We start from the raw sequence: 17,848 nt of genomic DNA, 5'->3' as shown, positions 1-17,848 counted from the left end.
TTGCCAGGTTTAGTATTCTTATTATTACTGCTACTACCATTTCCCTCTATCTTTTCTTATCGTTCTACCGCTTGCTTCCTTACCAATCGTCCTTTGTGAGCATGTGCGTGGAATCATCATCTTCGCCAGACCGCGTCAGAATCGAACACCTTTCAGTAGAAGAAAAGAAAAAGAACAATAACATGCCGGGCAGGAGACTTCTGCGGCAGGCTTATCTCGAGGTATGTGTTTTGCGCATCTGCTGGGCGATAACGCAATGCAGCACGTGAGTAAGGACTATTAGGCTGATAGGCTCACGCGACGCATCCGTGGTTCCTCCTGTAAGACGTTCATTTCGGGTCGCGCTACACACATGCTTCGGTGTCTTTATCGTGCGTAGAGAATGTTTCGTCGTCCAACCTCCGCGTGCTGTATAGAGGTTTGACACACACACACGCACAGACACGCACGCACACACACGCACAGACAGACACGCACGCACGCACGCACACAAATGGGTCTGAGCGCCCTGAAATGTACATACGAAGGACGCATACCATATATTTCTCATTTCCGTCACAAATGTATGCTGCGCATTGAGTGAATTACTCGCGCCGTTGGGAACGTAAGTCATGACGTCAGCACAGCGGGCATTCTGCCAACATTTCGGATGGGCAGGCAGCCCAAATGATAACGAGCTGTGTTACGTTGACATTTTCAGTCCTATCTGAAAAGGAGAGTAAAAGGCATGTGAAAGGGCCCGTCAACAAGTTCAAGAAGTTAAAAGAATAAAGAAAAGGAAATTGGACTCTAAAAACTTTTACTGAGGTAAGAATCAACTTAGTCATAAATATAAAAAGTATGAATAGACTAACGAAATGAAGACATATTGTGTAGGCCGTACGACTGAACTTAACCTATATATCGGCGAAATTTTCGATTCACTCGTATAAACGCCGTATGTAGCCACTCGTATACGTGCTGTTCAAGGGAACTTGCTACTCGTCTATTTTCTCTAGTTGATGGATACGACTGCACCCACAGAAACACACATAGAAGTTAAGGTAACATAGTTCTTTCCCAGCGAAATTTTCGCACGCTCCGATCTCCTCCTTGCGTGTCTTTTCTGGATACATTACCTTGGTGTCGACGTGTTCATTAGTCTCATCGTTACCACAACCTGTTGAGCCAGATACGTCGTCTTTAATGGGAGGAAATGGCTGGAACCATGAAGCACCAGGGCCCCCTTTGATTGCGTGACATCGTCGAGGGGCACGTTGAACGCGCGTGCGATATTGTCCGTTCTAATGTGTAGCGCGAAATTTTCATCTCAATTCTTGGCAGTGGACTAAGTGTTCTGCGAACGGTCTAGCTGGTTAGCCGAATGAAAGTTGAAAACTTCTAGACACTTCGCCTATGGCAGATTACTGTGTTCTTGTGTGTGCGTGTGTGTACGTGTGTTGTTGTTTTCTTTTTTTGCCTCTGTTTCTGCGTGTGTTCATTTAGCGGCAACCGTGTCTTTCCCGAATACATGGGCTACACACAAGGGCACCTTTGGCGAAAGGTGAGAGTATAGTGAGATGGTGGGAGGGGGAGTTGCTAAAGAAATCGAGTGCATACCTGAGAAAAGGGACACCGTTAAACGCTATAGCATTTCAGATCTCTTGGGCGACAGCCAAAATGCTGACAGGGTTTTCTCCCTTCTTATCCACTTAAACCATAGATTAAGACGTGAACGCTTCACTGCATGAAAAAAAAGAAACCACACCACGACAAGTCGGCGTGAATGTTTCATTTCAATGACACCTCACGATCCGCCTTAATGTTGTGTACGTTTGTCCGCAAAATCAGCGCCGCGTTCGAAGGATTAAACTTTGAGAACAAGGGACGCGCCTCAGTGACGCACACGCCGAGCATGCCGACTTTCGCACGAAATAATGAGAACCGAGGGACTCGATCTTTTTGTTAGCAAGAATCATAAATGAAGCCGACAAAGCCAAGCAAAGCACACGGGAAAATAGTTTTTAGCTCATTTTAGCTCAAATTAATAAGAAATAGCATATATAATGAAAGGCGAACGAAAAGAAAACCTGGCACCGCAAATATACGGTGGTCTTCTTCCCTCGTCCACTTCCCTGGATACGGCTCCTGGCTGCACGTTATCGTCCACTTTCATTTGCGTTTTCGTTATTCCACATTTCAATTTTAGAGACAAGTTAACATCCCCTATGCTTCGCTTGATTTGATTGTGTGTTGCGGTTCGTGTGTTTATTTCGCACTTAATGTCGCACGCGACCGCTTCCGGATTTTCACAGCCGTACCTGGCCCTGTGGGAAGGGAGGCACGTGATGGTTCGCCTCAAATTTGCTGTGTTCGGCATGTGGACCCTGGCGGTCCTGTTCACTCTCAACTACGCCTTTCTGCGAATGTGTGTCAGCGACATGCGTTGGCACGCTCGGCAACTTGACATCATCCCGCGTGTGGTGGGCACCCGCGGGTTCCCCGTGCTGCCCGGCGTCGCCTGCCCGCGATACCTGGCTGTCGTGGTTTGCAGCTCCGTGGAGAGGTTCGAACACCGGGCCGCGATACGCGCCACATGGGGCCGCGACGTCGGCGACGACAAGGGTGCAGGCGTGTTCTTCCTCGTCGGCAAGCCCGATGCCACGGTATGCGGCGCCAAGCGCGTTTAATTTCTTTCCATTAGTACGAGCACGACGCACCATGCAAGTTTCCCACCTTGTTGCTTTTGGCAGGAGCTGCGAGCCAGGTCATCCGATGCCATTAAGATAATTCGCAGTTTCGCCCAAAAGCCGAAGCATCGATTGGGATAGCAAATGATTAGACAGCTATCCGAATTAAGGACAGCAGTTTCATCGGCCTGATATACTTGTAAACATTCGCTTATTGACAAAATTAACAGACATGCATGGTGTCACTCTCGCACAGGCAAACATCGACACATCGCACTCGATGACCGCGGACACTCGCTGTCAAAACGCTGGCGTGAGGAAGCGCGGCAGCAACATCGAGCGAATTCGCCTTAGCGCTGGCTCTCGTTTCAACGCGAACTAAGCGGCGAGAACACAGCGCACGCGAAGCTGTCAACCCTCGGCGCACCTAGACGCGGTCCCTATCGTAGATCGCTTTCAAGATGGGGCCCGCACGGCCGTGCTCAGCCGCGCCATAGGCAGCCGCCGCAATAAGCCCACACCACACGCGACGCTTGCGGACGCGTGCTAGCTCGGGTCCGCGCGCCCACGCATGCGCAGACGGTGCGGCATGGCTCGTACGCGTCAAAACGCGGCGCGATCTCGGGGAACAGCTCATCTCTGTTATCGCACGCTTGGGCTGCCTCGCGTCTAAGATGCGCGCCTCGCTACGCAGCTACTGCGTGGAACATTCAACTTTCAGTGAAGCAGCTTTATATCCTGCAAGAAATTACTTCTTTCCTTTTTGCACTCATCTAACAGCTATAAAATATAACAATTACGTTTACAAATATTGAAGCATTTTGAAACACTGTCGATAACAAAGTACGAAGCCGCGCCTGCCAAGCCGTCTGTGTGTGTGCCCAGTAAGCGCGCGCTGTCGCGCGTTTTTGTGGATGCAAACCGCCATTCCTCGCGAGGCGCGGCAGGCGCTAGGCGCGCGGACGTGAGCTGCGCGTGTCTGCAAGCGTACGTGTGGTCTCGGCTTTAGTCGAACGCCCTCCCCGGAGCCTTGCGTGTGAGGGAAGACCGCGTGCTTCATCCCCATCTTCCTTCCTTGCACGCGCGAGATGGAACCTCCGTCCTCGGTTTACCTTCACACGCTTTCACTCGCACACACAGCACACGGCGCGCGGCCACGTTATACAGAACATCACGGGGACGTTGGAAATACGCCTGGAGTGTCCATAAAATTGATATCGCAATAAAAAAAAATTGTGATAACTATACATGTCTTTTGCCCGCAGCTGAGACACCGTCACTTATTAAAGTGAAGCTTTCTTAACGAAGCCTCCCGGACATTGCTAACTATACTGGTGCTGCTGCTGCTGTCGACGTCGTCTTGCCGAATAGCTTACACACTCGACAACACTTGTATAATGAATCGGCTTATGTCTAGCCCCTTCTCTGTATACTGCCCCTGCAGATGTGCCGGCCTCTGTTCTCTGCGGAATTACGTAGTGAAACAACGAACAGCGTCAGAATATCTTTAGTGCAACAAATATCGCCTTCGAATGCATAATTTCTTTATTAACACGGAGAGTTCTACGCCTTCTTTCCCAGAGATCGGTGCGTCTACATAGTCGGCTTCCCGCCGAATAAAGTGGGCTGGTCCTCGCGATAGTGCAATTGTAAAGTGGGCTTCCACTCTGGAGACCACAATGTCATAGCCCACTGTGCGGCTGCAAGCCTACCTTCAACGAAACCAAGGTTTTGGCTCGCTGCAGCTCCAAAAAAGCCCGTGATATCTTGGAAGCATATTTTGTGTTAAAGATTACTCTGGCAATCACGTCAGTACGCCTTCTGTGGCACTGGGAGAAATAGCTTCTGAATTCATGGAAGAGCACTAGATGAAGCTGTTCATAGTGTTGTGAAATCAGATGTACTTAACTGACTTTCCTTTTCGGTCTTTCATTTCATGTTTTGCGTCCACTTTCTGTCACCATATCTTGCTTATACACCACCTGTGTGAAGCTGCATCACATATTTATTAAATGCCTGTGGCAGATAGCACAACTCTAACTCGAGCTAAATTGCTCGATGAGGCGGCCATTACTTCTACTAGAAATCAAACTGCTTATTTAAATAATTAACATAATTACCCTAATTAACATTCTTATTAATTATTTCTTTTCACATATGTTAATCTACGAATTGTATTCAATGAGTTTGTAAGGCATATACACTTGAAAGGAATTCTCAGGACTACACGAATTTCGAGATATCAATTGTCGAAGTGTCCGACGAAATGCATTGGCATTCCAGCTACTTTGTAATTGTGATTAAATGCATAAAACAGCGTTTACTCAGAAAAATAACCGTAACAATAGTTACATTTTTACCGCATGTTTGACGGCGCATATCTCGAAACCGGTGTCACCCTCAGAATTCGTTCCAAGTCTATATGCCTTGCAAACTAACTATAGCTATGACTGGTACATTGAAATATGTGCCGTAAGTTAATTATTTAAAATGTTAACTAGTAAAATTATGTTAATTCAATCAAGCCTTTCGATTTCTTGGCTGCCTTATCGAGTTGATGAGTTAGATTTGTGCTATATGCAACAGGCAATTTTTTTAATTTTTATTGCAACTTAAAGAACACTCTACATTTGAAGTGCGCCTGCGAACAATAAACAGATGAAAGAAACAAGCCCCAGTCGGAGCCTCATTGTCTTAGCAAAGTTGGCCAATCCCGAAGACAGTGTAATCCGTGGTCACGCAGGTCGCAAGCTGTAGGCTCTGCGCATCTTGCCGTCTTGTCTCGCAGGAAGGTCATCGCTTTGCTGCCAGACGTGGGCAGAAGATATAGCAGTCGGATATATCACTTAATTACACGCTTCATGAAAGTTTCGCTTCACATAGATTCCTATGTGTGCACTGTATATGCTTTATTTTTTTTTATTTTTTTTTTTGCCACCGCACCAAAATAGTATGCTGATCCGACACTACCAATTTCTGCAGTGCAGCTTTGCTAAATATTGCGATGGATTGACGAGGTTGTTTTGCATCTTGCCCTGCACTGGAGTGTGCGCGCTATAGATCTCGAGCAGGCTCGTTTGCTCGCTCTCACCACCCGAAGATTACAGAAAAGCTGCGGTACTGCACTTCCGCATTGTGCCGGTGTTGCGAATTCATGCACGGCTGTATCTCCCGGCAGTTCAAGGGAAGTCCAAGGCGCCATTCTTTCGTGCTGCCGCGGCCTTTTTCATATTGTCGAGCGTTCTCCGCTTCCCCCCTGTCTTTGCAAAGCTGATCGATAGTTAGTTTAGGGTACCGCAGTGATTAGTCTACAGTATAGACCTTATAGGCTTAGCGACGATATTTTAGAAAGAAAACCAAACACAAAGGAGATAATGGCTCTATCTTCAGTTGTGCATAGACCTTTAGCGACTCTGCAGAAACTCTTCTGGCACTCTGTCTAACGCGTGAGTGCGTGTGACCGATCCCGGTTGGGGCTTGCCGCCAGGAAAGTTCGAACAAAACGGTCGCGCCTGTTATTAGACGTGTTGCGTGCATGTGAGAATAACGTATTGCGCTTTCTAGCGCAGGCATTCCATAAATTCGATCAGCTGTATGCGGCGCAGCAGGCCTCACGAAATGCTGTAGGCGCTTCGATCCATACTTACGCGAAACACGAGCTCGCGCGTAAGCTCCCTTCACACGAACTCGCCCCAAGCGGCTTTTGCTCCGAAAGCTGTACACCACCGTGTGGCACATTGATCCGTTCTGGTGCGCCTTCAACACGAATTATCCCTCTTTGAATGAGCGATCGCGAACTAGAAAATGCTTCTTATGAATGCGCCACGCTGTATACTGTCACACATACACACGTACACGCGTCTTATGTATACTTTATCCATGGGCCTCGTATTTGTTGTCGTTTGTCGCGGCCAGTGGCCTATTGTTGAGACAGCGGAGGCGTGGCCTCTTATACGATCTGATGACGTAGAGGCAAAAATGATGAGAAGTACGGGTTCAAGGGCCATATAACATAAAACTATTCCTGCGGACTTTATTACAATCTCCTGAAGTCAAATTTATGCAACCGCCGAAGCAATCATCGAGCGGTGACGCGTAGCGTTGTTTTACCAGCCCAATCAAACGCTCTTCGCGTTTATAGGAGGTCCTTGTTTTTCTTTTTTTTTTTTTACGGATTGCATTGCCTACCATCATAGGTTTTTCAGATCAACCAGGGGGAATCAGAAAGTTTTTGCCCCCTATTTTTCGCCAAGTTACGGTTGTAAATGCGAAATCAACATATCCATTCCCAGCGGTGTACATTTCTTGAACCGGCGCGGCCTTACCTGCCCGTGGCTCCGCGGCACGGCGCTGGTGTCAGTTGTTGAAGATGGCGGTTGTGCTTCACACGTCCACGGCATTTGAGCAACGAAGTGAGATTCGTTTTCTGTGGAGCAAGGGATGAACGCTCATCGAAATATACAGGGAAATGCAGCCCACGTATGGGGACAGGCGCCCAGCTTTGAGAAGTGTGGGATGGTGGTGCAGTGAGTTCGCAAAAGGCCGTGAAGACTTGCATGACAATGAGCGTTTGGGGAGGCCGCGTGCGTCGCTGACTGACGACGACAAGGCACAGAGGCATCTCAAATTTAGTGCTGCGATGTGACCAATAACTTAAGTGGTGTGGGGACTAGGTGGAAAAATAGTGCAAGGTAGGTGGAATAGTACGTAAATCTGTAATTACCTGTATGTACCTTATTTTGGCTAATAAAAAGTGGGAACAAATTTTTTTTTTATTCACCCTCGTATTTGGCTGACTAGAGGCAAGGAGCTCGCCGAAGTGGAGAGGGGTTCGATGGGTCCGACCTAGCGCAGTGAATGTATGGGTAAACGGATGAGGAGGGCGGGGCCTGCGTCCGCAATTGCTGGGCTTCCCTTTTGCTTAGCTTGCGGTGGCTGGTCGAAAATCACTGTGGGGTGCAATGCAAGGCTAAATAAGTTACTAAAACAGATCCTCAGCGAACAAGAATTGACAGAGTGATGTCGTATACGGGCCGATTTACCTAGAAAACGTTATATTCCCATGCAAAAATTATACGCAGAGAAATTCATTTTCCCTTGCAGCTACAACTAGCAAGTGCCAGAGCGATCGGCGGGCAGCCAACCTTTATTACTTTTGGAATGGGGTCCCCCAGTCTCGGGCTATCCCCCAAAATATTTCGGGTTTGTTCGGCATATTAATGCATCTTTAGTACGTACACGTCACTTTGACGTGGTGAGTTTTCGTGGTTTTGTGATGTGTGACAGACAAGGAAAGTGGGCGCGGCCCGAAAATTTTTGACAGGTAGCGGAGAAGTAATAGCTAAAGCGGCATAGAACTGAAAATTATTATTTTTTCTTTTGTTCAGCGTAATCATGCATAATCAATGTGCACACGTCATGGCAGACGTTTTCGCATTTTTCGCGATGTCGCGGGGCACACAGGCGTAGTGGGTGGGGAGTGAAAATTTTTTGAGCACTTGTAGAGGGCTAGTGACCAAAATGGAATAGGAAATAGACAGTAATAGCTTTACGTTATAACGCCCCTAGTGTCTTCCACAGCCGAGTCATTGAAAGGCATACAGGCCTGCTGTCCGCAGCACATTCACATCTGGCCCTGCCTTCGATATGCCGATGTCCACCGAGCTCCATCGAAAAACTATCTACGACAGCTTGCTGCTATACCTGCGTAGGAGCTAAACAATCCACTTAATCGGTACATCCCACCGAAAGCTCCTCACGGATCGCCGTTTGTTTATTTCTTGAGCATTAATAAACGTCTATGTCCCTCTGTTTAAAGTCAAACGCGGGTCTGATGAACTCTACGACGTTTACTCGCTTGCATTTCGGCAAATATAAACCACAGTGTGTGATTCATGCAGGACTGCGGTTTATTTTTCGGGAGGCACACATAGCCGCGCGATCCAGCCACAGGAGAAGATAAACAGGAAATTGCAGTGGCTCGCGGCTTTGGCGCACTGTTTAGCTCTATAAACGGAAAGCACGCGAGCAGAGCTTGCGAAACGCCCATAGCGTAATCAGCTAGTCGCCGCTGTTCAGCGCTGCCGGCATTCGCTTGTCCGCGCCGGCACAGAAGGATACCACGTAACAATATGATGCGCATTACAACAGGTGCGACTGTAATAGCTGCGATCGCTAGTTGCCAGAAAAGTGCTCGCGATGAAGGGACACTCCGCTTTGTCTATCCTCTGTCTGAACGCGATCACTGCTCGATCGACATTTTGCAGTCGGAGCGTACACACTTCTTACGTACAGCATTGAAGGCGTCGAATGGGCAGCGTCATGCTTCGAGGGTCTATAGCTGCGTCATTGCGCGTCGTACCGACCGTTCGGCGGCATGTTTCGTCAATGTGCACAAATGGCAGTGCACTTGCACACGTACAGGTGTGCCTGCATGTAATTAGTCACCAAATCTAAAGGCACCGCACTCCTCGCGATTCACTTCCGTTCGAACTACATAGATTCGACGCACGTACTCAAAGTCTATATGTGCGCCTGCATTCACTACAGTCAAACCAACCGCCAGTGGCAGGCGAACAGCATTCACCCCTCGTTATACGTGTTTTACGCGAGTCCCATTAAAAAACAGCCCTTGGGATCAACATAGCAGGGCACATAATCAATCAATCAAGCACTTCTTCGATACATCAATTATATTAACGTTGCCAGGAACAAGCTGGTGGCCGTGGTACTGGCGCACGTGAGAAATGCTATAACACACGCACACAGATATATATATATATATATCAACAAAAACAATAAGCTTACGTTACATACAAATGCGGCTTCCAATACATAACATCCATAGTGTAACACAACACACGCACAACACAACATAAGATAGCGTAAGATAGCTTTACACAACAAAATGTACCACATAAGAGAGAAAAATGAATCTACGGAGATTTCTAGATGTCTGGACAACAAGCACGCGGTAACCTTCACAAGTAAAAAGGTGGACACACAAACGAATAAGAACAAAGAGTACACATGCCATACACCAACGGTCCACCACTATCAATCAATCAATCAATCAATCAATCAATCAATCAATCAATCAATCAAATGTGTTTATTAAATGCCCAGGACCAACCTCCAAGGTCTTGGTGCTGATGCACTCGACAAAACAATGCACAGAAAAAAACAGTGGACGCCCACACACACATACACACGCGCGAGCACATACAAAAACAATAAAATTTCGCGAATACAGATTTTAACACCATAAAATGCGTACACGAAGAGCATAGAAAACAAAAGTGGTGAAATAGTGGGCGTGGGAGACGCTCACTGCGCGCTGACGTGCGTCCTGCAGGACCTTTATTAAGGTTTGTCCAATCCAATCCAAACAGAAAAAGGATTACAGAATGACGGAACACATAACAGATATGAGAGTTTTTGTTCAGTTATTGAAATTCCTCTGCAACTCCTTTCAGGAAAATATTAAATTAGGCATGAAGATATCGAAGCACTCGAAATGGGCGTTATGTGTCGCCTGCACTCTAGATAGAGGGCCACATAAATATGAAGGCTGAAAGGCGCGCTTTTTCCTTGTGCCTTTATGCGGAATGCAAAAGCGCACATTAGAAAGCAAGTGCGAGCAGCAGATTTTTCCATATATTAATTTTTGGAGAAAAGCACATCCGATTGTTGCGTCTACAGGTGAGGGTAGGTAACGAGAGTGTCTGTGTTAGCTTTATGGAGATGGAAGGCTTTTGACAGAATCGATGTTTAAATATAGATGTAAACGTTTTTTGGACGTTTTCTAGAACTTCACAATTTGATCTACAAGTGAAGCCCCAAGCCACAGAGGCGTACTCAAGAACTGGAAGGGATACGCTATTTTATAAAGTTACAAATGGTCCAGGTTGTTTGAAGTCTCTTGTCACTCGAAATACTGCGCCGAGTGTTCGAAGTGCATTTTGCTTCGTGTGTTTAGCGTGGGGCGAGAAATTCAGAGAGCTATCGAAGTACATACACTCCAAGGTCCTTCGTTCCCTGAGCTCTTGGCAGGAGAACATCTTTAATGCTATAGGGAAATAAAGTCCTGTTAGTCTTCCGCATGAAGCTTACAACTTTCGTTTTTGATGCATTTATGACGAGCTTCTTTCCAGCGCCCCATGACGCAAAATTCGCAATGTCCTTCTGAAGAGCCATGCAGTCATTAACATTCTTTAGCTCTTTGAAAAGTTTCACGTCATCAGCATATAACAAACCTGAAGTGTTTTGGATGACTGCCCAAACGTTGTTAGTAAACAGCGAGAAAAGAAGAGGGCCCAGGACAGAACCTGAGAAACTCCACTTGTAACCGCATAAAGTTCTGACGACTGACCATTTACGCTAACGTAGCAGTACCGGTCGCTTAGCTAGCTTCTGATCAACGATGTGACAGAGTGGTGCAGATCAAGTTTTGTCAACTTTTGAAGGAGTATTCAAACGCCTTACTGAGGTCGGAATAAATGACATCCAGCTGTCCTTTCTTATACACTGCTTGAGAGGCATGCATCACGAAGGGAACGATGTTGATAGTTGTGGAGTGTCCCGATGTGAATACATGCTGCTGAGGAATGATAGTACTTTTAATAAACGATGAAATTAATGAGTTCAGAGTTGACTCGAATAAATTAGATGCTGCGCATAGGAGACAAATAGGCCTGTAGTTACTCGCAGCAGCTTTTACCCCTGACATAAAGACGGGAACGACTGGCGCTATCTTCCAATCCTTTGGGAATGTGTTCATCGTTAAAGCAGAATTATAAATACAAGTAAGCACTGGAACAAGCAAGGACCGTACGACTTAATCAAAGCAAGCGGAATGTCATCAGGACCACACGAAAAAGGCGGTTTTAAGCGTTTGATGCTCTTAAAGACAAGTTATTCTGAAACCGATAGATTTGAATCCAGTGAACGTTGATCGGAAAGCTCACCAACTCCGTCACTGTACCCTTCACCGTACACAGACCCGAAGTGTAGGGCGAAGGTGCCCGCGACATCTGGAACATGTTGGCTGTCGCCGCTAACTAGAGAGATTTCTTGTTTCGTATTGTTGGACGACTGTTCACGAACGTGTCTCCAAAAAGACATTGAATCTTTAGAAGTCGGAGCTTCCCCATGTGCTATATAGATGGAATGATCACACTTCTAAAGACGTTTAGAGAGTGCCCTGTACATTTTAAAATCTATATGCCAGTGTTCCTTATTTGTATGCTGTGCATTCCTGTGAGCACACTTTGAAAACAGTTTTAAAGCTGTTTTCAGTTCGAGAGAAAACCATTGGGGAAATTTGGAATGTTTAGCACCTTTTAGTGGTACAAAGTTCTTCATTCCATCGTGAATAATATTTGAGAAGACCGTGACTTGGTAATTAATATCTCTTAGTTCTACTGCTGAAGACCCGTCGACAATATTAAGATAGTGGTAAAGACCCACGTAATCTCCGCTAGAGAAATAATAATAATAATAATAATAATAATAATAATAATAATAATAATAATAATAATAATAATAATAGTAATAATAATAATAATAATAATCAGATATGTGCGATGCATTCCTCCATCATTTTCTGTTTATGTATCACCGATAATTTTCCGTCCCAAGGGAAACGGCAGAAATCAATCAGTTATACAAGCTTTAAACAATAATTAACATTGACGCAGTCGTAAATACTTAGCTGACCTCCCTAACGGTCATCCGATGATCATATTTCTTTGGTAATAAATTTGCTAATAGTTAAGGCGACGATGGTCGTCATGGCGGTGGCGATATACAAAAAGTGCTCCGTTTCCCTTTTGGCAGTCGAAGTGCGGAACTCGGAAGTACGGGAAGGAGCGTTCACTTTTGAACATGGTTCGATCTGTTCGTATGCATACATTCCAATTTATGCAGGTCCATACATTAGCCTACATACATACGTAGGGCAGGACATGTAATGAGGAGGGAAGATAACCGATGGTCATTAAGGGTTTCGGACTGGATTCCAAGGGAAGGGAACCGTAGCAGGGGGCGGCAGAAAGTTAGGTGGGCGGATAAGATTAAGAAGTTTGCAGGGACAACATGGCCACAATTAGTAAATGACCGGGGTAGTTGGAGAAGTATAGGAGAGACCTTTGCACTGCAGTGGGCGTAACCAGGTTGATGATGATGATACATTAGCGTAATTACCGCTCTCTCTTTCTCCTTGTTTCATTGCAGCCTAGAGGTCAAGACATCCAGAACAGGTTGATCAACGAGAGTGCCCGCCACAATGACGTCATCCAGGCGGACTTCCGCGACACATACCGCAACCTGACCATCAAGACCCTGTTCCTGCTTAAATGGGCCTACGTGAACTGCTCGAGCACCCGATTCGTGCTGAAGGCGGACGACGACATGTTCGTGAACGTGGAAAGGCTGCTAAGCTTCCTCGAGGCGTACGGAGGAAACCGGGCGCGGTAACGTGCATTGCAATCTACAGACGTTACACACAGGGATCGAGCACTTAAGCGTTGTATCCGCAGACCTTTCCTTTCGGAATATATGTTTCTTCGAAGCCTTCGATATCATCTCGCCCGCTGTCACGACTGCCCGCCACCAATTCGTGTACTCTTAATCTCGTTCCGCCTATGTTCCAGAAACAGTATAAGGCGAAAAAGTTTTGAAAATATTTTCCATTTAATGAAATGGGAACCGCGTTCCAGATAAGATCACAAACTTTAAGAAACAGTGTTCCATATGTTTCAACAGATTACGTTTTAAATTCACACAACAATAGATAGGTAGAACTAAGTTCCAATGAAAGAACGAATATTATCCAGAACACTGTCCACAGCCCCGTAAAGATGTGCGCGTGGAATCATAATTTTTTGATTGATTGATTAACCTGCCAAATCAGCGAAGTATAAGTTCCGTAGTAGAAGGCTCAGGACTATAATATTGGTCACATGCGCTTACGCCGCGTATCTCATAAATAGAACGGTATTTTTAACGTAACAGCGTTAAGGCCCTCGTGTCGCAGAAAATCGGGCGTCGGCGGCGTTGTCCATCCCCCCCCCCCCCAATAAATAAAGAAAATCAGCCCGAACCACAACGACGCAGGCCCTCGGCGTGGCGCAGAGGCGCTACTGAACTAATGGAATTTCTCAAACTAAAATGAGCCAGAGAATTTGTAAAGTCCGACTTACACACAACCTACAGACATGATAGCGTCGTACTGTAATTTGAATATACGAGAAAATAATTTGAATATATGAGAAAAAATAATTCTGTTACACCGAAACTCAAACACAGGCCCCTGTTTTCTTGCTTACGGGCCTCTGCATGTAGCCTCTGCCTTACGAGGGTATGAGCTCTGCCCTGCACTGCCGCCGGGATCGGCCCACCATTGTTGTCTATCGGGCTCCGTGTCACGGAATATTCAGTGTCGGCGTCGGCGTCAACGGTGCCCGATAACGCTGTCGCGTTCCACTCTTAAATGCGAAGCTTAAAGGTCCTCCAAGCTTTTTGCATTCTGTCCCCACCGAAATGCGGCCACCGTGACTGAGAATTGAACCCCCGATATCACGTTCAGCAACGCGGCGCCATAACCGCTGAACCACCAGAATGCCACTCCACTAGCTCGTAAGTGTTGTAACGTCGCGCACTTACACCTACGGCGGAAGCATAACGCCATGGTTCCGGGGAAGTAGTTATCCTACGCACGCGGAGGTAGGCACTCGTGTGGCTCCTTGATTGTGCTGCCTCGTCGCACCGATAGCACTCATGCGGGTGGTCTGATGCCTCGCCTGACCATTAGGCGTCGCGGCGCACGACGCCCGCAGGCCCTTCCTGGCAGGCCACGTGTTGCAGGGCCGGAAAGCGGTGCGCCAAGCCGGGTCCAAGTGGTACCTACCACTGTCCGTGTACGAGCCGGACTGGCTGCCCTCGTACGTCTACGGCAGCGGCTACGTCATGTCGCGCGAGGCAGTGCGGCCCCTCTTCACCGAGGCGCTGTCGACGCCCTTCCTGTACGTGGAGGACGTCTTCCTCACGGGCATCGTGGCGCAGAAGGTGCGCGAGATTGCTCGCTGGTGCACGCGTCGCATTCTGGGCTGTGACAGTGTGTGCCACACGAATGCCCTTGTGGCTGTGTAGTTCCTGTGGCTATCACGCAGCTGGTGAACGTCATAGCTTTCGCTCGTCATACCAGGTCATTTCCCGGACCAGAGCGCTGCACGCTATGCACGCCTGCTACCCTGCAGACGCGGCTATTTCCCCGCTTAGTACCGCTTGTTCGAGTTGACTGCATGTATACTCCAACGTGTCTTATCTGGACACCGACTCTTTGCGGAGTACATTTCCTAAAATCTCTGTAAAACGCAAAGTTGAGCGAGCTGGTATGCGGATTCATTTTCTCGAGAAATTCAGCGATCAGAAACGAAGAGAGAGCGAAAGAAAGGAAACACACGGGCAGCGCTTCTGTACGTGCGTTCCTGGTAGCTTTTGCGCGCTTAATTCTACGACACGAAAACGAATTGCACAACCTCATTAGGAAAACCCACCTGCCTCATGTAACTCCCACAACCAATTATCTAATATAATAACATGGGTTTTTTTTCGAATCCGAAAGGATAATACCGCGGTTTATAGGGTATAGAGGTTGTACGATATATGTCTTTTTATTCCTCGTACCCTTGTTTTTCGACTTTGGAGATAATAATTGTGCGCAGATAATAATTGTGCTTTTATCCAACTGAGCGGCTATGTATGGGTACAGGGGTTACTTGCCGGTTACTTCAGCCGTAGCAGCAAGCGACGAGCTCAGCTGGCCGATTTTCAGGTATTACAGCTCCAACGGAGAAAAGAAAGTTTTGCGTCTTTTTGAGACACTATGGCTCAACATTTATTTATTTATTTATTTATTTATTTATTTGTTTATTTATTTATTTATTTATTTATTTATTTATTTATTTATTTATTTATTTAGATCCCCATCAAGGCTTTGGACTCTGCCATCTGGGTAGTAAGAAAATCAAGGATGATGGCTGTTAAAAAAATTTAGGACTACTTTCGCTTCTGAACCAAAGTAGGTTACCGCAATAGCTGCGACCGCTCAGTGCCACAGGAACAGTACAAGCAGTCACAAATAAATTTGCACGTAAAGAGAGAGAGAGAGAGAGAGAACAAGAGGTGAAAAGACAGAGAGGTGAACGAGAATTATTGTCCTGTTGGCTACTCTGCACAGGGTGATGGGGTGATCGAGGGCAGAAAAGACGAGGAGAAAAGAAGACAAGATATAAAATTATCTGTTAGCACCCACTATGGTCTTTTATTCATAATGTAAATGAGCAATGAAATGCGTGTTAGCGCTTTAAATATGTTTATTAGATCTAAATCGCTTGAGCAATTAGCCGGGTCCCATCGTCCCTTTCTCATTTTGATGGCCCTACTGGACTTTCAGCCATAGCCTTTCTCTAGTGGTACAGCCTAGAGCGCTCTGTTGAATTCCTTGCTGTAGATGCAGCCATCGCTCCTGACGGAGGCATGCGGGGTTGTCACACACGTCACTGAAGCAGAAAGTTTAGACACGAGAAGCTCAGACATGTATATGATGCGCTAAGGATTCGTTAAATATTTACAAAACTGGTTTGACGCGTCCGAGCGTTGATTCAGGCGCTAGGTTAGCATGCATGCTGGCGTACGCTGCCTGATGTAACGTCAATCAAAGGCAACGGCTAGTGCCTGTCGACTCAAAGTATAGCTGTTTTCAGGCAACTGAACGGTGGCACATCCCGCGGTGTGTCTCACCGTGTTTCTTTTTCTTTCTTTCTTTTTTCTTAGCGGTGACACATGGCACCTCCGTTCTTCTGTAGTGACGTCGCGAGCTGCCTGTGTGTGGTCGTAAATTAGGCATTCACCATTAGATATAGATAACGAATTTGGAGAAGAGCACCGAAATAACGACTGCACTTGCTGCCGAGGCGAGATGAAGCGTAGCGAAAGTTTGCAACACCATTCACACACCGTGAAAGGTGAAAGCGGGTTAGAAACGGCTACGAGGTCGGCCTGAAGCGGACCAAATGCCGCCGCGTTAGGAAATGACGTGAGTTCCGTTGTATCCGGAAGTCTGCGTTCATTGCCACTGTGGAATCGGGAGACAATTGCAAGATGTCTCAAGACAACGCTTGGCGCGACCCAACCACGCAGAGTTCTCCGATCTGAACTGCCACTCAGTCTCAGATGTGTGCGTGTGTGCGTGTGCGTGCGTGCGTGTGCGTGCGTGCGTGTGTGTGTGTGCGTGCGTGCGTGCGTGCGTGCGTGCGTGCGCGTGTGTGTGTGTGTGTGTGTGTGTGTGTGTGTGTGTGTGTGTGTGTGTGTGTGTGTGTGTGTGTGTGTGTGTGTGTGTGTGTGTGTGTGTGTGTGTGTGTGTGTGTGTGTGTGTGTGTGTGTGTGTGTGTGTGTGTGTGTGTGTGTGTGTGCGATAGAGAGAGAGAGAGAGAGAGGACGAGAAAATCCTGACTGACATGAACTACGTCACTGAAGCCTAATTAAGATTCATGTGATACAGCACCGTGAAAATCTCATAGCAGAGCTCCGAACAGAGAGTGAGTGTCTTCTTGCAGAACATGGTCCAACCAACACAATAGAAATCAGTGATATCATCTCCATGAACCCACAAATTTTGCTGCCGTTAGAAGATGTTCACTTCAGCAAAGACTGCAAGTGCTGCACAGCTACACGGCGTTGAAGCAGGCAAGCAAACGACATTCAAGTTCACTCTCAGAAGTTTTATCAGAAAACTATCCGCGAGGTACAGAAAAAACTTCCGGTCTCTGGCCCATTTTCTTTAACGCGGGCAAGTTCATACTGCCAGCCTATATTTTCAGTGCGGAGGCCCTGCAGAGTGGAGACGCAAGTGCTGTACATACTACAGAAGCGTTATGCAAATTTTTTTGCCTGACCCTGGAAGAATTGAACAGGAGTAGAAAACCCTCCCTTCCTACTTTATTTGCCACGTGAAAGACAGCATAGAAGAAAGGTCTACGCGTCATTCTGGGCCAGAAATGGGAGAGATAAAAACATATCAGGGCACGCAAGAATTCGAGCATATATCGGAATTGACTCAGCTCACATTGTCTTTGCCTCGCGCTTACGCAGATACTGAAAAGATCTGTTCTAGTATG

At 46.8% G+C, this 17,848-nt stretch overlaps 1 protein-coding gene across 1 annotated transcript in view; it reads left to right on the top strand.

The window, feature by feature from the left end:
• Nucleotides 1-2,261: 2,261 nt before the first annotated feature.
• The window catches only part of LOC142580568 (beta-1,3-galactosyltransferase 5-like), a 28,760-nt gene continuing 13,173 nt past the window's right edge, over nt 2,262-17,848 (top strand). Inside the window, exons 1-3 of the mRNA XM_075691160.1 lie at nt 2,262-2,645; nt 12,903-13,141; nt 14,507-14,735. Of these exons, the coding sequence (XP_075547275.1) occupies nt 2,262-2,645; nt 12,903-13,141; nt 14,507-14,735 (852 nt within the window). The remainder of the gene's footprint in view (nt 2,646-12,902; nt 13,142-14,506; nt 14,736-17,848) is intronic.

This window comes from Dermacentor variabilis, chromosome 1 (genome assembly GCF_050947875.1).
Source record: "Dermacentor variabilis isolate Ectoservices chromosome 1, ASM5094787v1, whole genome shotgun sequence".
Taxonomy (NCBI): Eukaryota; Metazoa; Arthropoda; class Arachnida; order Ixodida; family Ixodidae; genus Dermacentor; species Dermacentor variabilis.
Note: the sequence above shows the minus strand (reverse complement) of the source record. Positions and strands in the feature narration are given on the sequence as shown.